A 23,946-nucleotide genomic window follows, 5' to 3' on the forward strand; every position below is an offset into this window, starting at 1 on the left:
GAGATTTCCGTGCTGAGTTCCACCCACACCATTACCCACCCTCAGACCCAAACCATCCCTTTCTTCATGCCTGTTGGGTGGGTTGTGGTGGAGTAGCTGTGGGATGTTATTTTCCACCCCGGTGCTCTGTGGGATGCCAAAACTATTTTGATGGTTCGAGGGGATGGGGTAGAAGCAGGGGCAGAACCAATATTTTTTTTAACATTGTTATTATAATCCGTAGTAAATTTATATACAAACTTCTGTTAAAACCAGCTACCAACATACCCATTTCTATTTCATGGTATGTAATCAAAATCGTAATACTTGCTGAGATTTTTTTTCATTTGAGTTCACAGTCCTGGTTGTGTTGTAGTTTGAACTGTATATTGGGTAACAAGTTCCTCATCAATGTTCAATATGGGTTCCTTGTCTTATCAATTATTTCTCTCCAGGTGATTTTATCCTATTTGCACCCGATGAGCCTTTTGTAGCCATTGCAGGTGAAGATGTTGTACTGGAATGTGAGCTGCTCCCACCAACCTCTGCCAGCAACATGGCAGTGCAGTGGCTGAAATCAGGTCTCAGCTCACCCATCCACGTGTACAGACATGGACAAGATGACCCCCTCGCTCAACACCCGGATTACAGAGGAAGGACAGAACTGTTTAAAGATGAAATTACCAAAGGAAATGTTTCCCTCAGAATAAAGAACGTAAGGCGAGATGATGAAGGGCAATATACATGTTCAGTTGAAGACAGAACTGACTTCGAACAATCTGCAGTTGAACTGCGTGTTCAAAGTGAGTATGATTGCCATTTGTACCAAGGTATAGTGGGAAGCTTTTGTTTTGCATGCCATCCTGATAGATCATTTCAACATAAGTATATTGAGGTAGTAAAATGAAATCAATGTGTGATATAGTGCTGTTGTTGCAGAGAAATTTCAGTGCAAGTAATTACACAGTTACACAATGAGGTGTGAGGGCAGCATTGAGTTAGATTGGGAGTACAAGTGTTCAAATGGTAGTGTGTGAGAGATCTATTCAAGAGTTTGATAAACATGGCATAGAAACTGCCCTCGAGTCTGGTGGTTGGTGATCTTGGGTTTTTGTATCTCCTACTCAATGGGAGAGGGTAAAAGAGAATGACCAGGGTGGGTTGGGTCTGTGATTATATCGGCTGCTTTTCCAACCCAGTGAGAATTGTAGACAGAATCAGTGGAAGAGAATCTGGTTTGCATGAAGGACCCGGCTTTGTTCACAACTCTTCAGTTTCTTCTCAAACCTTAGTCACAGAGTCATAGAAAAGTCCAACACAGAAACAGGCCCTTTGGCCCATGTAGTCCATGCTGGATCATTTAAATTGCCTACCCCCATTGACTTGTACTGGGACCATGGCCGTCCACACCCCTGCCAACCATGTACAGTCCCTAACCAAACTTCTCTTCAACACTGAAATTGACCTTGTAAGCTCTGCTTGTGTTGGCAGCTTGTTCCACACTCTCACAAACCTCCGAGTGAAGCAGTTTCCCCTCATGAGCCCATTAAACTTTTCACCTTTCATCCTTAACTCATGAGCTGATTGTAGTCCCACCCCACCTCAATGGAAAAAGACTGCTTGCATTTACCCTATCTATACGTCTCATAATATTGTATACCTCTGTCAAATCTTCCTTCTATCTTCTATGTTCCAAGGAATAAAGTGCTAACCAATTCAATCTTTCCTTGTAACTTAGATCATCCAGACCCGGCAACATTCTTGTAAATTTTCTTTGTATTCTTTCAAATTTATTTACATCTTTCCTGTAGGTTGGTGACCAAAACTGTACACAATACTCCAAACACTGCCAACACAGATGCGTTGTGCAGGAAGGCACAGAGTCGACTGTACTTCCTAAGAAGGTTGGCGTCATTCAATGTCTGTAGTGAGATGCTGAAGATGTTCTATAGGTCAGTTGTGGAGAGCGCCCTCTTCTTTGTGGTGGCGTGTTGGGGAGGAAGCATTAAGAAGAGGGACGCCTCACGTCTTAATAAGCTGGTAAGGAAGGCGGGCTCTGTCGTGGGCAAACTACTGGAGAGTTTAACATCGGTAGCTGAGCGAAGGGCGCTGAGTAGGCTACGGTCAATTATGGATAACTCTGAACATCCTCTACATAGCACCATCCAGAGACAGAGAAGCAGTTTCAGCGACAGGTTACTATCGATGCAATGCTCCTCAGACAGGATGAAGAGGTCAATACTCCCCAATGCCATTAGGCTTTACAATTCTACCGCCAGGACTTAAGAACTTTTTAAAAGCTATTATTAATGCTTTTTGAGATAGTGATTTAGATGCATATCATATTTTTTACTGAGTTAAGTATTGTATGTAATTAGTTTTGCTACAACAAGTGTATGGGACATTGGAAAAAAAAGTTGAATTTCCCCATGGGGATGAATAAAGTATCTATCTATCTATCTATCTATCTATCTATCTAAATTATACAACTTCAACATAGCAGCTAGCTCCTGTAGTCAAAACTTTGATTTACGAAACACAATGTGCCAAAAATTTTCTTAGTGACCCTATCAACCCATGACACTGCTTTCAACAAATTCTGGACCTGTATTCCCAGATTCCGTTGTTCCACCGCACTCTTCAGTGTCCTATCACTCACTGTGTGAGACCTATCCTAGTGGGTCCTATGAAGATCAACACTTTGCACCTGCCTGTATTAAATACCACCTGCCATATTTCATTTCATTTCATTTTTCAGCTGGTCCAGATCCTGCTACAAGCCATGATAGATTTCCTCATTGTCCACTACACCCCCAGTTTTGGTGTCATCTGCAAATTTGCTGATCCAGTTTACCACATTATCATCTAGATCTTTGAGAGAGATGACAAACAACAACGTACCCGCACCGATCCCTCTGGCACTCCACTAGGCACAGGCCTCCAGTCAAAGAGGCACCACTCTACTACCAAGCTCTGGCTTCACCGACAGAGCCAATGTCTAATCCAATTTACTACCTCATCTTGAATGCTGAGTGACTGAACTGTCTTGACCAACGTCCCTTGTAGGACCTTGTCAAACGCCTTACTAAAGTCATTGTAGACAACATCCACTACAACTCCAATTTAAACCATTCTGCACCCCTCCTCCCCTGTTCCCCACACCCCCTCCCCCCACCACCATGTGAAGCATGAGCAAACCTTCCTGTGAGGATGGTAGACCTCCTCTATCTCCAGTACAGTCCGTCTCTTTTGTGCAGGTCCCACCTTCCCTAGAAGAGAGTCTAATGATCCAAATATCTTGTGCCCTCCCTCCTGCACCAACTCCTTAGCCATGAGTTAAAGGGTGTAATCTTCATATTTTTGTTCTCAATAGTGTATGGCATGCATAGCAATCCTGCAGTCAGAACCCAGGAAGTCCTGCCCTTTAACTTGGCACCTAACTTCCTTTAACAGCATCACTCTTCCTGCCTATGTCATTGGTACCTACATAGACCACAACCTCTGGCTGTTGACCATCCCACTTTGGAAAGTTGAGGACTCGATCCAAGATGTTCCAGAGCTTGTCACCCGGGACACAACATACCATCCAGGAATCTTGTTTTCATCCACAGAACCTCTTTTCCGTTCTCCTCAGTAAAGTATCCCCTATCACCACAAGTTGCCTCTTCTACTGCCCCCTCCCCCCACCTTCTCTTCTGCTAGGTCACCACTTGGCACAGTAACCAAAGTACCCGTTGCTGTGGTGGATGGCCACAGGGGTACTTTTTAAAAAAAAATTCAATCTGTTTTATAGGTTTTAAACAAAAAAAGGATACAAATCAGAGGAGAAGTTATAAGAAACACATAATGCAAAAAGCGTACAAACAACAAAAGGGATATATACTATCAAAGTCACAGAAACTAGAACTCCTCCTGACATATCATAGGAAAAAAAAGATTAGAAATTTTTGATACACTAACCTAACTTAAAACAAAGAAAAAAGAGACTGGGCAGTCCATTTGAGGATAAAATTAATAAAGGAAAAAGAAAACATACTTCTAGTCAGTTCTGAACCTTTATGGATGACAAGGGACAAAAACGAAACAAACAAAAAAAAAGTTTACCTAAAAAAATAAAAAAGAGAGAGGAAAAAATTTAAATCAAATGAAAATATTGAATAAAAGGTCACCAGACTTGTTCAAAGTTAAAAGATGTGTCAAATGTCTGGCTTCTAAATTTCTCCAAACTTAAGCAGGACATAATAGAGGAGAGTCAATAAAAAACAGTAGGTGGATTAGAATCTTTCCAGTATAACAAGATAGTTCTCCTAGCCAGTAAGGTTGAAAAGGCTGTCACATGTTGAGAGGAAATGGGAACACTTCCTTTTTCCTTTGGAATAATCCCAAAAATTGCTGTAAGTGAGTTAGGTTGTAAGTCCACACCTATAACTTTTGATAACATTCTAAAAACATCCCTCCAAAAATTGTTTAACTTTGCACAGGACCAAAACATATGAGTTAGAGTAGCCACCTCGGCGTTGCATCTGTCACAGGTGGGGCTTATGTCAGAAAAAATATGCACCAGTTTATCTTTGGACATATGCGCCCTGTGTACTATCTTAAACTGAATTAGGGAGTGATGTGCGCAAATAGATGAATTATTAACTAGGTAATAAATTTTACTCCATTGATCATCTGAAAGTGAGTGCTGAAGTTCCATTTCCCAAGCACATTTAACCTTATCATTAGGCATCGTACGAGCATTCATTAATGGTTTATATATAATGGCTGTCAATCGTTTTTGAAGTAGTTTGAGCTGAAAAATAGCGTGTATCATATTTCAAAATGCTGGTGGAACACAGCAGGCCAGACAGCATCTATAAGGATCTCCTATAAGGATCTATAAGGATGCTGCCTGGCCTGCTGTGTTCCACCAGCATTTTGTGTGTGTTGTTTGAATTTCCAGCATCTGCAGATTTCCTCATGTATCATTTTGGTAATTGATAATTTATAATTGATTTAAATTAATTTATAATTTGATAATTCGGTAGAAAATCAGATTAAAAATTCCTAACTTGCAAGTATCTAAAAAAATGTGCACTAGATACAGTATATCATATTTATCCACTAACTGTGAAAAAGACAAACAATCCTCTGAAAACGAATCTAAAAAAGTTTTTATTCCCTTGGTTTTCCATATTAAAAAGACCTTATCCAGAGTTGATGGTTTAAAGAAAAAATTAAAATGGATATTACGAGAGAGTACAAAGTTATTTAATTCAAAAGACCTATGAAACTGAAACCAAATTTTTAAAGTATGTTTAACAATAGGACCAAGACCTTGTCTACCTATCCTGGAGAATGAAAAAGGAAGAGGAGCTCCTAGTAAAGAAGCTAAAGGAAACCCCCTTACTGAATTGTCCTACAAATGTAACCATGAAGGGCAGTCCTGGTTATCTATACCGTGAATCCAGAAGGTGATATAACGAATATTAATTGCCCAATAATAAAATCTAAAGTTTGGTAGCAGCAGTCCTCCATCTTTTTTTGATTTTTGCAATAAAGATTTATTCACTCTGGAGCTTTTATTATTCCAAATGAATGACAGGATCATGGAATCTATTCTATCAAAAAACATTTTTGGAACAAAAGATGGAACCACTTGAAATCTATATAAAAATTTCGGTAAAATAACAATTTTTATAGCATTTATTCGACCAATTAATGACATCGACATAGACGACCATTTAGAGAGCATTTGTTATGTATATTCAATTAGAGGAGAAAAATTATACTTATATAGGTCTTTAAAATTTTTAGTAATTTTAATACCAAGTTAAGTAAAATAGACCAGCAATATTAAAAAGTATTTGATCATAATAATCAGAGTAATTATTAATAGGAAATAATTCACTTTTATATAAGACCATAAGATATAGGAGCAGAGAAAATACTAAATTCAGTAAATATAGATAACATAAAGGGAATAGATTTCCTAACATCTGAAATTTAAACTAATAGATCATCCACATATAATGAAACCTTATGTAGTTTATCCCCTCTCTTAATACCCTGCACAGAATTAGAATCCCTAAGAGTAATAGCAAGTGGTTCTAAAACCAAATTAAATAATAAAGGACTGAGAGGACAGCCCTGATGGGTTCCTCTATATAATCTAAAGTAAGGAGACTTTTAATTATTAGTTATAACCGCAGCCACTGGGGCTTGATAAATCAGTTTGATCCAGGAAGTAAATCCCACACCAAAATTAAACCTCTTCAAAACCTGAGACAGATGAGGCCACTCCACCCCGTCAAAAGATTTCTCTGCATCCAGAGACACAGTACATTCAGATTCTTTAACTGAGGGGGAATAAATGATATTTAACAGTCTTCAAATATTAAAATGTGAGTACCTATTTTTAATAAATCCAGTTTTGTCATTTGAGATAACAGTAGGCAGAATATTCTCGTCTATTGGCTAAAATCTTAGAGAGGATTTTAAAATCTACATTCAGTGACGAGATAGGTCTATAGGATGCACATTCCAATAAATCTTTTCCTTTTTTAGGAATCAGTGAAATTAATGCCTCATAAAAAGTTTTTGGAAGATTCCTAGAGGATATAGAATCAGTAAAAGTTTGACAACGATGTGGTATAAGCATTTCATTGAAAGTCTTATAAAATTCCATTGTATACCCATCTGGTCCCAGAGCTTTCCCTAATTGCATAGAGGATATAGCTTTAACTATTTCCTCTTGTTTAATAGGTGCATCTAATATATTAATACCTCGAGTTGAAATTTTAGGTATATTTAATCTTTGCAAAAATCTATTCATAATAAAAGTACTATCAGAGAATTCAGATTTATAAAGATTGGAGTAAAAATCCATAAATATCTTATTAATTTCATAAGGATCTAATGTTTCAGTTCTGTCTGGTCTGTGTATTGTCAAAATCTGTCTTCTAGCCATGGCCGCTTTTAACTGACCAGCCAAAAGTTTACCTGACTTCTCTCCATGTGTATGAAATAAACTTTTAATTTAAAAAATTTGCTGTTCAATAGGGAAGGTCAGAAGCAAATCATATTGTTTTTGAAGTTCAACCCTTTCCTTATATAGATCTTCAGTAGGTTTTACTGAATAAGTTTTATCTATCTCTCTAATTTTATTAGTAAGCACTGACAGTTCCCCTTAGTTTTCTTTCTTAAAGCTGCTGAATATGAAATTATCTGTCCCCTAAGGAAATATTTCATCATATCCCATATAACCAAGTTTGACATTCCTTCAGTTGTATTAAATTCAAAAAATATAGAAATTTGCTCCTTAATAAAACTAACAAAGGCTGGGTCCTGTAACAATATGGGGTTCAATCTCCACTGTGACATTTTCAAAAAACTATCAGAGAGTTTCAGGGTTAATTTCAGAGGCGCGTGATCTGACGACGCAATGACGTCATACACACACTCAACAACAGAGTGTAGCAAACGTGTATCTAAAAAAAAGTAATCAATTCTAGAATATTTATGATGAACGTGTGAAAAAAAAGAAAAATCTTTGTCAATAGGGTGTTTATATCTCCAGATATCTACCAGGCCATATTCTAGTAGAAAAAAATTAATATAAGCCGCCACTTTATTGGGAAGCGACGGATTGGTTGATGGCCTGTCGATCGCCGGATTCAGACAGCAATTAAGGTCACCGCTCATAATCAGCTTATATTCATTCAGATTCGGTAGGTCAAAAAAAAGCTGCTTAAAAAATTCAGGACTGTCTAAATTAGGTGTGTATACACACACCAAAGCTACCTTTTGATCACAATAAACTAGTGACAATTAAATATCTTCCAATCGAATCAGTAATAGTATTAAAATGTGCAAAAGGGATTTTAGAGTTAACAAAAATAGATACCCCTCTAACTTTACTAGTCAACGAAGAATGATATAAAGGGCCTTTACAAAATTTAAAAAAATGGTCTTCATCTTGTCTCCGTGCATGATTTTCTTGCACAAAAATACTATCTGCATTGTGTTTTTAATTTCTTAAAAATCTTTTTACGCTTAATAGGATGATCCACACCATTCAGATTCTGAGAGATTATATTAATTTTATTAACATCCATGTTTAATATTTAATTCGATATTTTATAAAGAGAAGTAATGCACAGGCACATATTTAACCAAAAGGAACAGCTATGACTAGCAGGAGTGAGATGTTTGAGAGAAAATGTCCATCAAAAAAACCGCCCAATCGAGAAAGGAAACCTATTCTAATAGGCCCCCCCCCCACCTGCAAAGCCCGAAAAACAGCAACTAATAGGCTGATCGCATGCTAACTAATAACCCTATCCTATCCTTTCCCTATCCTCCATTTTGCAGCTACGCATATTAAAATTGAAATACTCATCCCCCCACAATTTAGCCATAATAAAAAAGACAAACAAATTTCAAATATTGCAATGTTATATATAATAAAAACGTAACTGGCGGCGGCCATCTTAAATTCGTCTGAAGTATATTAATCACGTATTCAGAGAAAAGTGAATCCAAGCAAATAAAATTAAAACCAAAGTTCTTTCTTTCAAAAAAACTTACAAGTCATACAGAAAATTAGGTGAATATATATATATCAAACCTAAAACTATATTAATATTGAGACAAACAAAAGAATAGAAAAAATAATTCAAGCCAGGTCCTATACAGACCTCTATAATATAATACTGTAAAAGTCCCCTACAAAGCAATTATGAATATATACTAATTATTAACAAATAAAGAGAAAAATTAAATCAGCCAAGTCCCATATGGACTTTCAAAAAGTGTAGAATAGACTTTGCTCAGAACATCTATAAACATCTCATACATCAGAGTTACCTATTCAGGTTACATTTGACTTAGCTTGGAGATTTTTAATACACTGCCAGCCCTCATCAGGGGAGTAGATCCTCTGTGGCTGAGAATCAGCAGGAAAGATTATCAGCCACGCTGGGTACCGAAGGGATGGATGGAGAATTTTCTTATACATTTTGCTCATGACTTCTCGGTATTTCCTTCTTTCGGCAAAAATCTCGGGGAAAATCTTCAACTATACGAATTTCTGTTGTTTTAAAGATGAACTTTCACTTTCTTCTGGCCTCTCGAAGTATGGCTTCTTTGGTTGTATAATAACGCAAACAAAGCACGATTGGCCGAGGATGTAATTCAGATGAATATCGAGATCCTGGAATTCTGTGGAGTCTATTGAGTAAAGGGCTTGCTTCAAGGGTCTCACTAAAAAGTGAGTACAGCATATCTGAGAAGAACTTTAACAGGTCACCAGCTTCAGTATTTTCAGGCAGACCCAGTATACGCAAATTCCTCCGATGAGCTCTACTGTCTAAATCAATCATTTTTCTCTTCATTTTGGATGGTTCCGAGGTAATTTCATTCATTTTCTTTTCCATCGAAGACATCTTTACTTCATGATCTTTAATAGTCTGCCTGAATCGTTCGTGTTCGTTCTTGATTCGATGTGTAGTCTGCTTGAGCGTCTGAAATTGAAAGTCCAAATTCTTCAAAGATTCTTGGACGTTAAAAATAGATTTTTCAAGCTTCCAGTTGTTATCCATCAGCTTATTAATCTTAGTATTGAGTGATCCAAATTCAAACTTCATATCTTGTATTGAAGAGAATATTCCTGCTAAAGTAACAGGTTCCTCCAGTTTCTTTATTTTCTCAGTTTGTTCCGTTTCGGGAAAAGTCTTGCCGCTTCTCAATTCAATACCAGATCGACTTCTGGCCATCGTAATTAAATCATGAGTCCTTCAACAAAAGTAATAAATCATCAGACTTGAAAGGAATCTGTTAGTGGGATGTACAACATATAAAAAAGTGGAGCCGCTGTAAAACGCGTCTCACTCCATGCGCAGCAAAATGGAGTCCCCTAGGAGGACACTTTTACAGGCTGTTTAACCCCTTTCCCCTTCTTGACTATCACCCTGTGCCCTACATCTTGGTTGTAACTACCTCTCTAATTATCCTATCTATCACCCCCTCAGTCTCCCAAATGATCCAGAGTTCATCCAGTTGCAGCTCCAACTCCTTAACACGGAGTGTTAGAATCAACAGCTGGATGCACTTCTCGTAGTTGTAGTCGTCAGGGACACTGCAGGACTCCCTATCTTTCCACATCCTGTAAGAGGAACATTCAACTATCCTGCCTGGCATCCCTGATTTTCCATCTGAACAAATATATGAAGGAAAAACAACAACAAACTGTGGGGAAATAATACCTACAGCTTTTAGCTTTCTCTCACTCAAGCCCCTCCTCAGTGAAGCAAGGAAGAGCTGAAGCATCAAAATCACAATTCTATCTCTGTCCGCTCCATCGATTGTCATTCCAACAATGGCTGCTCCACTTGCCTCTGCCTTACTTTAGTTTCTTTTTGTCAATCAGTCCCACTGATTGGGCACTGTGCTGCTCAAAGCTCCAATCTGTCACAAGTCACTGTCTTTTCTACTCATTTGGTGAACCTGAGTGAACGACCCCTTTCCAGGCTTTGATCTCTGTGATGGAGGCTGCTCAAAGTTCCAGGAGGCAGGTAGGGAGGTGACTGTCAGGAGAGGGAAAGGGAGTAGACAGACAATGCAGAGTAACTCTGTGGCCATTCCCCTCAATAACTAGTATACCACTCTGAGTGGTGTTGGGGGAATGACACAGTGAGCAGGGCTCTGGCGCTGAGTCTGGTTCTGGGACTCAGAAGGGGAGGGGGTAGAGGATGAGTACAGTAGTGATAGGGGATTAGGGCTGAGGATGGTGCAGTTGCTTTTCAAACAAAGGCATTTGTAATAAAATTTCAGAAAGAGCAGACAGATAATAGGGCAAAATTTCAGTCCGTGCGATGAGTTGCAGTGTAACAGAAGTCGAAATTGAAAAGGATTATGAATACAGGACTGATGGAGTTATTTCTGAATGCATGAAGTATATGAAATAGTTTTTTGAACCTTTCATAAGCTCTTCTTTTCTTCTTGACCAGATTTACAACAGCCTTTCGCCAAAATCCTTTTCCGTAGTGAATACTGAAGCAAAGCATTCATTAAGTACCTCTGTTATCTCCTCCAGTTCCATACATACTTTTCCACTCTCACATTTGATAGGTCCTATTCACTCACATCTTATCCTCTTGCTCTTCACAGACTTGTAGAATGCCTTGGGGTATTCCTTAATCCTGCCTGCCAAGGCCTTCTCATGACCCCTTCTGGCTCTCCTAATTTCATTCTTAAACTCCTTCCTCCTGGCCTTATAAGCTTCTAGATCTCTAACATTACCTAGTTTTTTTGAGCCTTTCGTACACCACGGTTCCTGTACCTTACCAACCTTTCCCTGTCTCATTGGAATGTACCTATGCAGAGCTCCACGCAAATATCCCCTGAATATTTGCCACATTTCTTCTGTATGTTTCCCTAAGTACATCTGTTTCCAATTTATGCTTCCAAGTTCCTGTCTGATAGCCTTATATTTCCCCTTACTCCAATTAAACGTTTCCCTAACTTGTCTGTTCCTATCCCTCTCTGATGCTATGATAAAAGAGATAGAATTGTGATCACTATCTTCAAAATGCTCTCCCACTGAGACCTGACACCTGACCAGGTTCATTTCCCAATACCAGATCAAGTACAGCCTCTCCTCTCATCGGCTTATCTACATATTGTGTCAAGAAACCTTCCTGAACACACCTAACAAACTCTACCCCATCAAAACCCCTCACTCTAGGGAGAGGCCAATCAATATTTGGAAATTAAAATCTCCCATCACAACAACCCTGTTATTATTACACCTTTGCAGAATCTGTCTCCCTATCTGCTCCTCGATGTCCCTGTTACTGGTCTGTAAAACTCATCCTGTAGAGTTATTGACCCCTTCCTATTCCTAACTTCCACCCACAGAGACTCCATGGACAACCCCTCCATGACTTCCTCCTTTTCTGCAGCTGTGACACTATCTCTGATCAACAGTGCCACGCCCTCACCTCTTTTGCCTCCCTCTCCGTCCTTTCTGAAACATCTAAAACCTGGCACTTGAAGTAGCTTTCCTGCCACTGCAGCATCCAAGTCTCTGTTATGGCCACAACATCATAGCTCCAAGTGCTGATCCATGCTCTAAGCTCATCCGCTTTGCTCATAATACTCCTCGCATTAAAATAGACACATCTCAAACCATCATTCCGAGTGCGTCCCTTCTCTATCACCTGCCTATCCTCCCTTTCGCACTGACTCCAAGCTTTCTCTATTTGTCAGCCAACTTCCCTTTCCTCCGTCACTTCAGTTCGGTTCCCACCCCCAGCAATTCTAGTTTAAACTCTCCCCAGTAGCCTTAGAAAACCTCCCTGTAGTTTGTTTTCAGAACTCTGAATCCCTGTCCCCTGCTCCAATCCCTCAGCCATTCATTTATCCTCCACCTCGTTCTATTCCTGTACTCACTGTCACGTGGCACAGGCAGTAATCCCGAGATTACAACCTTTGAGGTCTGGCTTCTCAACTTCCTTCCTAACTCCCCGTAGTCTGTTTTCAGAACCACCTCCCTTTCCCTACCTATGTCGTTGGTACCAATGTGTACTACGACCTCTGGATGTTCTCCTTCCAACTTCAGGATATGGTGGACACGATCAGAAACATTCGGGATCCTGGCACCTGGGAGGCAAACTACCATCAGCGTATCTTTCCTGTGTCCAGAGAATTGTCTGTCTGACCCCCGAACTACAGAGTCCTCTATCACTGCTACCGTCCTCTTCCTTTCCCTACCCTTCTGAGCCACAGGGCCTGACTCTGTGCCAGAGGCACGGCCACTGTCGCTTCCACCATGTAGGCCATCTCCCCCAACAGTGCTCAAGCAGGAGTATTTATTGTTAAGGGGTACAGCCACAGGGGTACTTTCTAGCATCTGCTTCTTGCCCTTCCCTCTCCTGACTGTTACCCACCTATCTGTCTCCCCAGGCCCCGGAGAGACTACCTGCCTATAGCTCCTCTCTATCACCTCCTCACTCTCCCTGACCAGACGAAGGTCATCGAGCTGCATCTCCAGTTCCCTAACGTGATCCCTAAGGAAGTGCAGCTCAACGCACCTGGTGCAGATGTGGCCGTCCAGGAGACTGGGAGTCTCCAGGACCTCCCACATCAGACACCGAGCACAGAGAACCAGCCTCACACACATACTTCCTGTCAGTACTCTACAGATAACCTACTCGCCTCGACCCTTTATCACCAAAACACCATTGAGCCAAAGCCTTCCTACTCTGTCTCTCTCTACTCTGATGCCCACTGTATTAATCTGTCTTCTCTTTAAACACTTCTCGCCGTTCTCACTGGCTGACGTCCACGCGCTTGCACAGTCGCGCCCCGTTCAAACCACTGAAGAAATAACAAGGCTGATGAGCTTCGAGCATGGGTCAGTACATGGAACTACAATGGTGTGGCCATGACAGAGACAGAGACTTGGCTGTCACAAGGGCAAGACGGTTGCTGGATGTTCCAGTGTTTAGATATTTCAAAAGGGGCGGGGGGTGGTAAATGAAGTGGGGGAGTGGCATTGCTAGTTAGGGTGAGTATCACAGCTGCAGAGAGGGAGGGTGTCATGGAGGGATTGTCTACCGAGTCAGTGAGAGGGGAAGTTTGAAACAGGAAGGGAGCAATCCCTCTATTCGGAGCATTCTATAGACCCTCCAAAAGCAACAAAGACACTGGGAACAGATCGGGAGGCAGATTTTTAAAAGGTGCAAATATAATAGGGTTGTTGTCATGGGAACTTTAATTTGCTTAACGTTGATTGAGACCTGCTGCGTGCAAGAGGATAAGATGAGGTGGAATTTGTTCAGTGTGTCCAGGAAGTTTTAGTGCACAGTCTGTTCACAGGCTGACTAGAGACACTCACTGAGGAGGGAGCTCAGGGAATTTGGTTGATTGTTGGGATGAAGGGCTTGTCTTCTGAGGAAAGATTGATCAGGTTGGGTCATGGTCCCTGGAAAATGAGAATAATTGGCAGTGAAACAAGACTCTGAGGTAAGAGGACCAAATCACAAACAAGAAAATCTGCAGATCCTGGAAATCCAAGCAACACACACAAAGTGCTGGAGGAGAGCAGGCCAGGCAGCATCTATGGGAAAAAGTACAGTCGATGTTTTGGGTGAGGCTGTGCAGAGCTTTGTTCTCATTATCTAAAACAAGATATACTCACAGTGTAGTCTGTCCAAAGGTTTGGTAGGCTTTCCAGATTAATAACTGTGAGAGTTATCACAGCATGAGAGATCAGATAGTTTAGTTACTTTTTCCTTTGCAGTATAGAAAACAGTGATTGAACTTGTCTGTTCAACTAATGTCCCAACTGGCTTCACATGGCACACAGAATGTTCCAGTTGTGGCCTAACTAAAGTTTTGTGCAGCTGCAACATGACTTCCCGGCTTTTCTGCTCGACGTCCCAACAGGTGAAGGCAACGGTGCTGTAAGCCACCTTTATCACCCTATTTACCTGTGTTGTCACTTGCAGGGTGCTGTGAACTTGCACCATAAGATTGCTCTGTACATCAAAGCTTTTGAAAACGTGGAACAGTACAGACCAGGAATGAGATTTTTTACTCTCAGTGTCTATGCTGAATTAAGCTAATCCTTTCCACCTGAACATGATCCACATCCCTTCATTCCCTGCACATTCATATGTCTGTCTGAAAGTCTCTTGGATGCCACTGTTATAACTGCTTTCAACACTCTACCAAACAGCATTTTCTGTCACATGCTGCTCTCCATTTAAAACAAAATGTCCCGCATATCCCTTTAATTTTTTCCTCTCACTATTTGACGTTTCTACTGAGAGGACAAGAATCCGACTGCCTTCCTTATCTATGCCTGTAATAACTTTTTAAACCTGTGTCAGACATCCCTCCAGCCTATGAAACTCCAAAGAAAGCAATCCAAGTTTGTCTAAACTCTCGTTATAGTTCATACCTTCTAATCCCGGCAATAGGTACATTTAATGTCAAAGAAATATATACAATATACATCATGAAATTCATTTTCTTCGCAAACATCCACAAAAAACAGAGGAGTGCCCCAAAGAACGAATGAGTTAAATGTTGGAACCCCAAAGTCCCCCCAGATCCCCCCTCCCACACACAATCAGCAGCAAAGCAACGACCATCCCCCCTCCCCCACCAGCAAAAAAGCATCGGCAACCCCACCGGGCACTCAAGCGTGTAGCAAAGTGTCAATAAAGACACAGACTGGCAGTACCCCGAAGACTACTCGTTCACCCGGTATTCGACATACCATAGGTTCTCCCTCTCCCTAATAAGGGGGAAAAAAAGAGCTTTGTCCCTGTTTCACAGTGAGAGAGGAGATATTACAAAACAACTCGCCGATTTATGGTGTTAAAAGTCTGTTGCATCACTTTTTCTGAGCTCTGTGCCCAAAGAACTCGGGTCTCTGGTCACACACAGCCAGCAGCCAGAACGCTGCTTTCGATCTTCCATCTCCCACGATGCACCAGGTGGCAGCATCAACTTCGAGTCCGCCCGCCTCCAGAGCCACGAAAATCCAGCACCCTGAAGGCACGCTAGTCTTCTAGGCTGCGTCCTTGGCATAGCGCTCTCTTCTCTCCTTGTAGCTCATACCTTCTAATCCAGGCAGCATCCTGGTACCCCTCTTCCACATCCTCTCCAAAGACACCGTATCCTTCCTGTAATGGGACAGGCAGAATTGCACATCAAATTCCAAGTACTGCTGAGACAAAGTTTTACAGACTACCACCAGCACCTCCTCCTCCTCCTCGTCCTCCTCCATCCTTGTCCTCCTCCGTCCTTGTCCTCTTCCTCCTCCATCCTCGACCTCCCCCTCATCCTCCTCCTCATCCTCCTCCTCCTTCGTCCTCCTCGTCGTCCTCCTCCTCCTCTTAATGGCAGTAGGCGGTCCAACTTAAAGGTGCATTCCCACCACCGACTGGACTGGAGTGTGTTGTAGAGAGTTGGGAAATAAAACCCCTACTACCGTAGATTTCGCACTACAGAGCGCACCTGATTAAAAGCCGCTGGCTCTAATTTTAGAAAGAAAATCAATTTTGTACTTGTACAAGCCGTACCGGATTTTAGGCCGCACCGGATTTTAGGCCGCAGGTGTCCCACGTTGTAATATGAGATATTTACACAGAAAGATATTACACGTGAGGATTTTTTAACTTTTAATTAAATCCATATGGTAACATAAACAAATACATATTGCAAATGCTTTTTTTCGAACCGTGCCTGTAACACGGCTACTTTTAAATATACATACGTATCGGTAACACACAAATTACGTTGCGTATACATTCCAATATCTCCTAACGACTGGTAAAAAAATATATACTGCAGCCTACCAGGAAAAGTTATTGATCGCCTTTAACTTAAAAGCAGCGTTTCGCGCTCGCCTAATACCCCCACCTTCCCGTTTATCGCAAACCGGTATTTCCCACAAGACGCGGCGAAACCGGATGTGACGTCATAGTATCCCGGGATGTAGTACTTCTAACTTTAACTAGAAAATACTAACAAATGAATTACTAAGCGAAAATATTATAAACTAAATAACTGCCATAAAGGCAGCACAATGCTTTTCTTCGAGTGTTTTCCATGTTGATGAGGGTGAGTACAAATGACTGATTTACAATAATTTAATTGTGAAAGTGCGCTTGATTTATCGTACAATTTCATTGGACCTCTGTGAACTACTCATCAATTTTATTGGTCTACTGTTACGAGGCAAAATGTTTTTGGCGGCATGAAAAAAAATCATGCATTAGCCGCACCGTAGTAAAGGCCGCAGTGTTCAAAGCTGTTCAAAATGTGGGAAAAAAGTAGCGGCTTATAATCTGACATCTACGGTAGTTTATCAAATGAAAACTAAATTACCCCAAAGAGCCCTATTGTTTGTAAATAATGAAAGACAATATTGTGAATTAAATTCAATTCAATTCCATTACTTAGTAAAGTTCAGAAAAATGAAAAATGTCAAAAACCAAAGCTAGTCGTGCAGCCTGCATTTGCTTTCTTTCAATCTTCACATTGTAAAAGAATATGTTCTACTCTTTCATAGTGATAAAGCCTACACATCCCAGAGTGATGTTTTCCAACAAGATACAAGGAAGAATTAAGCATAAGCCCAATTCTAAGTCAAGTCAATATAATTCCTTTCCTTCTTGTTTTACCCCCTCCTCCCATCAGTCCAACAGTTTTGTGTATTCTGTAATCATAACTTATGCCCATTATCCCACGTCTTGCCATAATCCTCTAATTCGTAACCCCACCAACCCCTGAGATTCTGATTTGTTCAGTGGAAGGTCTGTATCCACAGATGAACTCTTAACAGCTTTTTTGGCCAAACAATCAACCCGCTCATTCCCCTCAACACCTCTATGTGCAGGGACCCATAAGCAGAAGACGTGTAGACCAATGCTCTGAATATGAAATAAAGTTTGAAGAGCTTCCAGCAGTAAATCTGACCAACTGCTGGAATGAGCTGTTTTAAGAGAAAGAATCTAAGCAAATTATAACTTTGCAAGGACAAATTTCCTCCACCCACTCTTAGCCACACAGCCAGAATCAAGTACAGATCTTATTAAGTTTAATAGAGCTGTATCATGACATCCTGACATAGGTGTTTGTATTCTCCAGGTGGGCTAAGGCCGTGTGAAAAGCCATTGAGACTGCATCTGACGATGACCTATTGTGGCGATAGATCCCATAGGCCCTGGGGATTTATCCGCTTTATTTCTCTTTGAAAGACTCAAAACCACCTCCTTCTTTATTTCAAAATGTCCTGGCATAGTAGGATTTCACAGAGTGATTTCACTATCTTCCATTATCTAATCCTCGGCGAACAACTTTTGTTACCCTTTTGCTTTTAACGTATGTAAAAAATGCCTTGGTATTTTCTTTAATCATAATTGCCAATGGCATTTCTTGTCCATTTTTTACCCTCCTTATTCCTTGCTTGTGTTCTTTCTGGCGTTCTTTATATTCCTGAAACTTCCTGTCTGAATTCAGCCTCCAAATATTTAACGTGTTTCATTAGGCAGCATCTGCGGAGAGAAAAACAGTTAATGTCTCAAGTTGATGAACTAGGAAAGGTTAGAAATCAATAAACGTGATTGCAAGCAGATTTAATACATGCTTTATGGATTCATGTTGCATTTTTCCTAATGACTATTATTTCTCCATCTGTCATTAACTACAGTTTCAGGGAGTAAACCTCGGATTCAGATGACGGGATACCATGGAGTGGGAATCCAGGTCGTGTGTAAATCCAGTGGATGGTATCCTGAGCCAGAGATCCAGTGGATCGGTGGGGATGGAAATGCATTAACAGAGGCTGAGACAAAGTACCACAGAGACTCGGGTCTTGTAAATGTTGAGAGCAGTGTTGGAGTAACGAGGCAATCGTCAGGCAAACTGAAGTGCATTATCAGGAGCGAACGTTCGATAATAGAACATACGGCAATTATTACAATATCAGGTTTGTAAATTATGATGTTTGATCGGTGAAGGAAAAAGGTGATCTAATTTCTACTGAAACCCTAACTACCAAAGAATACTTTGCCTCCATAATGTCTTTGCCAAAATCTTATGTCTGTTGAAGACTGTCCCTTGTATTTAAACACATTCCACTATTAGTGACAATTTTGCTGTTTGTGCATCTTTTAAATCTGGCACACCATTAAAGGCCAATTGAATCCACAACTTGTCCATTTAGGTTGGACATCAACACAGATATTTTCAATCCTTTGATACTCAGATGAAACATAAATTCCATCTGAGTGGATACAACTTGGAACATTTCCAAAAATATTGGCATTACAAAACATTTCCCAAAGCATTAGCATCTGCTGTATTGACCTACCCGTGAACTATTGACATTGCTATGCCCAAGATGAAAGTTCTGTTGATGTTGCAGCTATGGTCCAATTTAAAGAAAATCTGTAAAAATAATCATCCAGATTACTACTGAAAACTTCTATAAGTTGGTCCAAGCTGATACAATCAGAGTGGAATTCCTGGCTAAATGATCAGTGTAGGAAAACCCCTCATAATTTTGTATACCTCTGTGAAATCTCCCCTCAATCATCTAGAAACATAGAAACATAGAAAATAGGTGCAGGAGTAGGCCATTCGGCCCTTCGAGCCTGCACTGCCATTCAGTATGATCATGGCTGATCATGCAACTCAGAACCCTGTACCTGCTTTCTCTCCATACCCCCTGATCCCTTTAGCCACAAGGGCCAAATCTAACTTCCTCTTAAATATAGCCAATGAACCGGCCTCAACTGTTTCCTGTGGCAGAGAATTCCACAGATTCACCACTCTCTGTGTGAAGAAGTTTTTCCTAATCTCAGTCCTAAAAAGCTTCCCCTTTATCCTTAAACTGTGACCCCTCATTCTGGACTTCCCCAACATCGGAAACAATCTTCCTGCATCTAGCCTGTCCAATCCCTTCAGAATTTTTAACGTTTCAATAAGATCCCCCCTCAATCTTCTAAATTCCAGTGAGTATAAGCCTAGTCAGTCTTTCTTCCTATGAAAGTCCTGCCATCCCAGGAATCAATCTGGTGAACCTTCTCTATACTCCCTCTATGGCAAGAATGTCTTTCCTCAGATTAGGGGACAAAAACTGCACCCAATATTCTTGGTGCAGTCTCACCAAGGCCTTGTACAACTGCAGTAGAACCTCCCTGCTCCTGTACTCAAATCCTTTTGCTATGAATGCCAACATACCATTTGCCTTTTTCACCGCCTGCTGTACCTGCATGCCCACCTTCAATGACTGGTATACAATGACACCCAGGTCTTGTTGCATCTCCCCTTTTCCTAATCGGCCACCGTTCAGATAATAATCTGTTTTCCTGTTCTTGCAACCAAAGTGGTTCAATAAATAATTCAATTTTGCCCCGTAACACAGGGGCTCAGATTTCAGTAAATTCCTTGTAAATTTTCTCTGCACTCTTTCAATCTGATTTACATCTTTCCCGTAGGTAGGTGATCAAAAACGGACACAATACTTCAACTTAGGCTGCACAAACATCTTAGTCAACTTCTACCAAACTTCCCACTCTTGTACTAAATACATTGATGTATGAAGGCCGATATGCCAAAAAGTTTTCTTTATGACCCTTTTCTTTTCAAAATTTTTTTTCTTTATTTGAAATACCGCTTTCAAAGAATTATGGACTGTGTTCCCAGATCCCTCTGTTCTGCTACACTCCTCAGTGCCCTACCACTCACCGTGTAAGACCAACCCTGGTTGGTTCTACTGAAGTGCAACACCTCACACCTGTCTGTGTTAAACTGCATCTGCCATTTTTCATCCCATTTTTCCAGGTCTTCCAGATCTGCTGTAAGCTCTGATCATCTTCATAACTGTTCAGTAACCCCAAATCCTGATTCCATCCCTAAATTTGATGATGTAGTTTACCACATTATCATCCAGTTTGTTGATATGGATGACAGACAATAACGTACCCAGTATCGATCCCTGCGGCAGACCACTAGTCACAGGCCCCTAGTCAGAGAGGCAGCCATCTACAATGCTCTCTGGCTTCAAACAAGAAATCAAAGTCTCTTGCAATCTTGAAAGCCAAGCGACTGAACCTTCTTCACCAAACTACAATGCACTACCTTTTCAAAGGCCTTGTTAACAATATCCACTGCCTTGCCTTCATCAACTTTCTTTGTAACTTCCTCAAAATCTCTGTAAGATAGGTTAGACAAATTTATCACACACAAAGCCATGTTAGCTATCCCGAATCAGTCACTGACTATCCAAATACTTTTATATCTGGTCCCTTAGAACATTTCCCAAAAACTTTCTAGTACTGACGTCAGGCTCATATGCCGATAATTTCCTGATTTATTCTTAAACAGCAAAACAACATTAGTTATCCTTCAATCCTCTGGCACCTCACCCGTGGCTAAAGATGTTTAAAATATCTCTGCTGGGGTCCCTGTAATTTCTGCATTAGCCTCCCACAGGGTCTGAGAGAACATCTTGTCAGATCCTGTGATTTATCCACCTTAATTTGCCTCAAGACAGCAAACACCTCCTCCTCTGTAATCTTTATCAGGTCCATTAACTCACTACTGCACAGCCTCACATCAATAGATCCTGTCTCTCTCTCTCTCGAGTAAATACTGATGCAAAAATCCATTTAAGATCTCCTAAATTTCTGTCAGCTCCATGCATGGATACCACTCTGTTCTTCCACATGTCTTCTTTCAGCCCTCCTGATTTTCTTCTTGCATTTCTTTCACTCCTCGAGTACCTCATTTGTTCCTGCCTGCTTATACCTGTGATGTACCTCCTTTTTCTTCATTAGGACCACAATATCTTAAAAATAATGCTGTCTAAACCTATTATCCCTGCCTCTCATTCTGACAGGAACACACAATCTCTGTGCTCTCAAAGCTTCCCTTTTGAAAGCCTCTCACTTAACAAGTGAACCATTGCAAGAAACACTCTGTCATCATCCGCACTTGCCAGAACCTTTTTGATACCATCAAAACTGGCCTTTCTCCAATTTGGACCAGACCTGTCCTTTTCCATCATTACTTTGAGACTAATGGCATTATGATCACTAGATGCAAAATGTTCCCCAACAGAAACTTCTGTCACCTGTCCTGTCTCATTCCCTAATAGCAGATCAAGTGTCACACACTCTCTCTTTTGGACTTCCACGTAGTGATTAAGGAAACTTTCTTGAGCACATTTGACAAAAGTTTTCCCATCCAGCTGTTTACTGTATGGGAGTCCCAGTCAATATGTGGAAAGTTAAAGTCACCCACTATCACAACCATTTGTTTCCTGCAACAGTCTGTAAACTGTCTACAAATTTGCTGCTCTACATTATAGACTCATAGAGAAGTACAGCACAGAAGCAGGTCGTTTGGCCCATCTAGTGCATGCTGAAAATATTTAAATTGCCTGCTCCCATCAACCTGCACTGGGACAGTATCCCTACCATCCATGTACCTATCCAAACTTTTCTTAAACATTGAAACTGTGATCGCATGCACCACTTGTGTTGGCAGCTCATTCCAAAATCTCACGACCCTCTGAATGAAGAAGTTTCCCCTCATGTTCTCCTTTAACTTCTTACCTTTCACCCTGAACCCATGACATTTGGTTGTAGTCCCACCCAACCTCTGGAAAAAGCCCACCTTCATTTACTTTATCTATAGCCTCATAATTTTGTACACCTCTGTCAAATCTCATCTCAATCTTCTATGTTCTGAAGTATGCAGTCCCCACCTATTCCATCTTTCCTTATAATTCATGTCCTCCAGGTGTGGCAAAATCCTTGTGAATTTTCTCTGTACTCATTCAACCATGTTTACATCTTCCCTGCAAGTAGGTGTCCAAAGTTGCACACAATATTCCAAATTAAGCCTCACCAACACCTTAAACATCTTCAACGTAACATTTCATCTCCTGTACTCAATACATTGATTCATGAAGGCCAATTTTGCAGAGGCTTTCTTCATGGCTCTATCTACCTGTGACACAACTTTCAACAAATTATGTACCTGTATTCCCAGATCCCTTTGTTCTGTCACACTCCTCCATGCCCTTCCGTTCACTGTGTAAGACCTACCCTGGTTGGTCCTACTGAAGTGCCAAACACACTTCTCTGCAATAAATTCCCTCTGCCATTTTTCAGCCGATTTCCCCAGATGATCAAATTCCCCCTGCAAGTCATGATAAACCTTCCTCACAGTCCACTACACTCCCAATCTGGGTGTTATCTGCAAATTTGCTGATCCAATTAATCACATTATCATATAGATCATATATGTCAAACTCAAGGCCCGTGGGCCAAATTCAGCCCGCAGTGGAATTATCTTTGGCCCGCAAGATAATATCTAATTACTATTAAAGCTGGCCCCAGTAATCGAAGCGCCTATGGCGTATGATATGGCTAATGCTGAGTTTATTCAGGTACCAGGTTTTCAGGTTTTTTAGTGTTTATTCGGCAGTCTTGCTTGGCAGTCTTCTTCATAAGAAACGGAATTTGTAAAGTGAAACACTTTGTAGTTATAGCAGAGACTGAGACACATGAGAGCAGGCTGAAAAAACGGAGGCAACGAAAGCTGCGTTCGCACGCGTCCGACTGATCCGGCCCGCATGAAGCTGCATTTTGCTCAATCCGGCCCGTGACCTAAAATGAGTTTGACACCCCTGATCTAGATCATTGATATACTGTAGATTGCAAACAGCAAAGGACCCAGCACTGATCCTGTGGCACCTCACTAGTCACAGGCCTCCAGTCAGAGAGACAACACTCTACTACCACTCTCTGGCATCTCCCATAAAGCCAATGTCTAATCCAATTTACTACCTCATCCTCAAATCCGAGCGACTGAACCTTCCTGACTAGCCTCTCATGTGGGCCCTTGTCAAATGCCTTACTAAAGTCCGCATGGACAACATCAACTGCCTTGCCTTCATCAATTTTTCTTGAACAACTCAATAAGATTGGTTAGACATGCCTGACCACACATGAAGCCATTCTATCCTTCATCAGTCTATGTCCATCCAAATACAGAGTCTATAAAAAGTATTCACACCACCCCCCAAAGTTTTCATGTTTTATTGTTTTACAACATTGAATCACAGTGGATTTAATTTGGCTTTTTTGACACCGATCAACAACAAAATCAACAATCATGTAAAGTGAAGCCAAATTTTGACAATTTGATCTAAATATATTTCAATTATTACAAAACAACTGATTGCACAATTACTCTCCCCCTTCAAAAGTCCTCAAGCTCTGTCAGAATGCATGGTGATTATCAGTGAACAGCCATTTTCAAATCCAGCCACAAATTCCCCAATTGCGGTCTAGACTCTGAATTGGCCATTAACATTTTTAAGCTATTCTTGAGTAGCTTTGGCTTCATGCTTGGGGTCATTGTCTTAGTGAAAAACAAATCTCCCAAGTC

General features: G+C 40.8%; 1 protein-coding gene across 2 annotated transcripts in view; it reads left to right on the top strand.

The window, feature by feature from the left end:
- LOC140717699 (butyrophilin subfamily 3 member A1-like) overlaps positions 1-23,946 on the top strand; it is a 96,302-nt gene that overhangs the window by 12,354 nt on the left and 60,002 nt on the right. Inside the window, exons 3-4 of one of the 2 annotated variants that reach the window (XM_073031370.1) lie at positions 435-782; positions 18,191-18,469. In XM_073031370.1, the coding sequence (XP_072887471.1) occupies positions 435-782; positions 18,191-18,469 (627 nt within the window). The remainder of the gene's footprint in view (positions 1-434; positions 783-18,190; positions 18,470-23,946) is intronic. The other variant, XM_073031378.1, reaches the window with a different exon arrangement.

The sequence above is a fragment of the Hemitrygon akajei genome, chromosome 2 (genome assembly GCF_048418815.1).
Source record: "Hemitrygon akajei chromosome 2, sHemAka1.3, whole genome shotgun sequence".
NCBI classification, from domain to species: Eukaryota; Metazoa; Chordata; class Chondrichthyes; order Myliobatiformes; family Dasyatidae; genus Hemitrygon; species Hemitrygon akajei.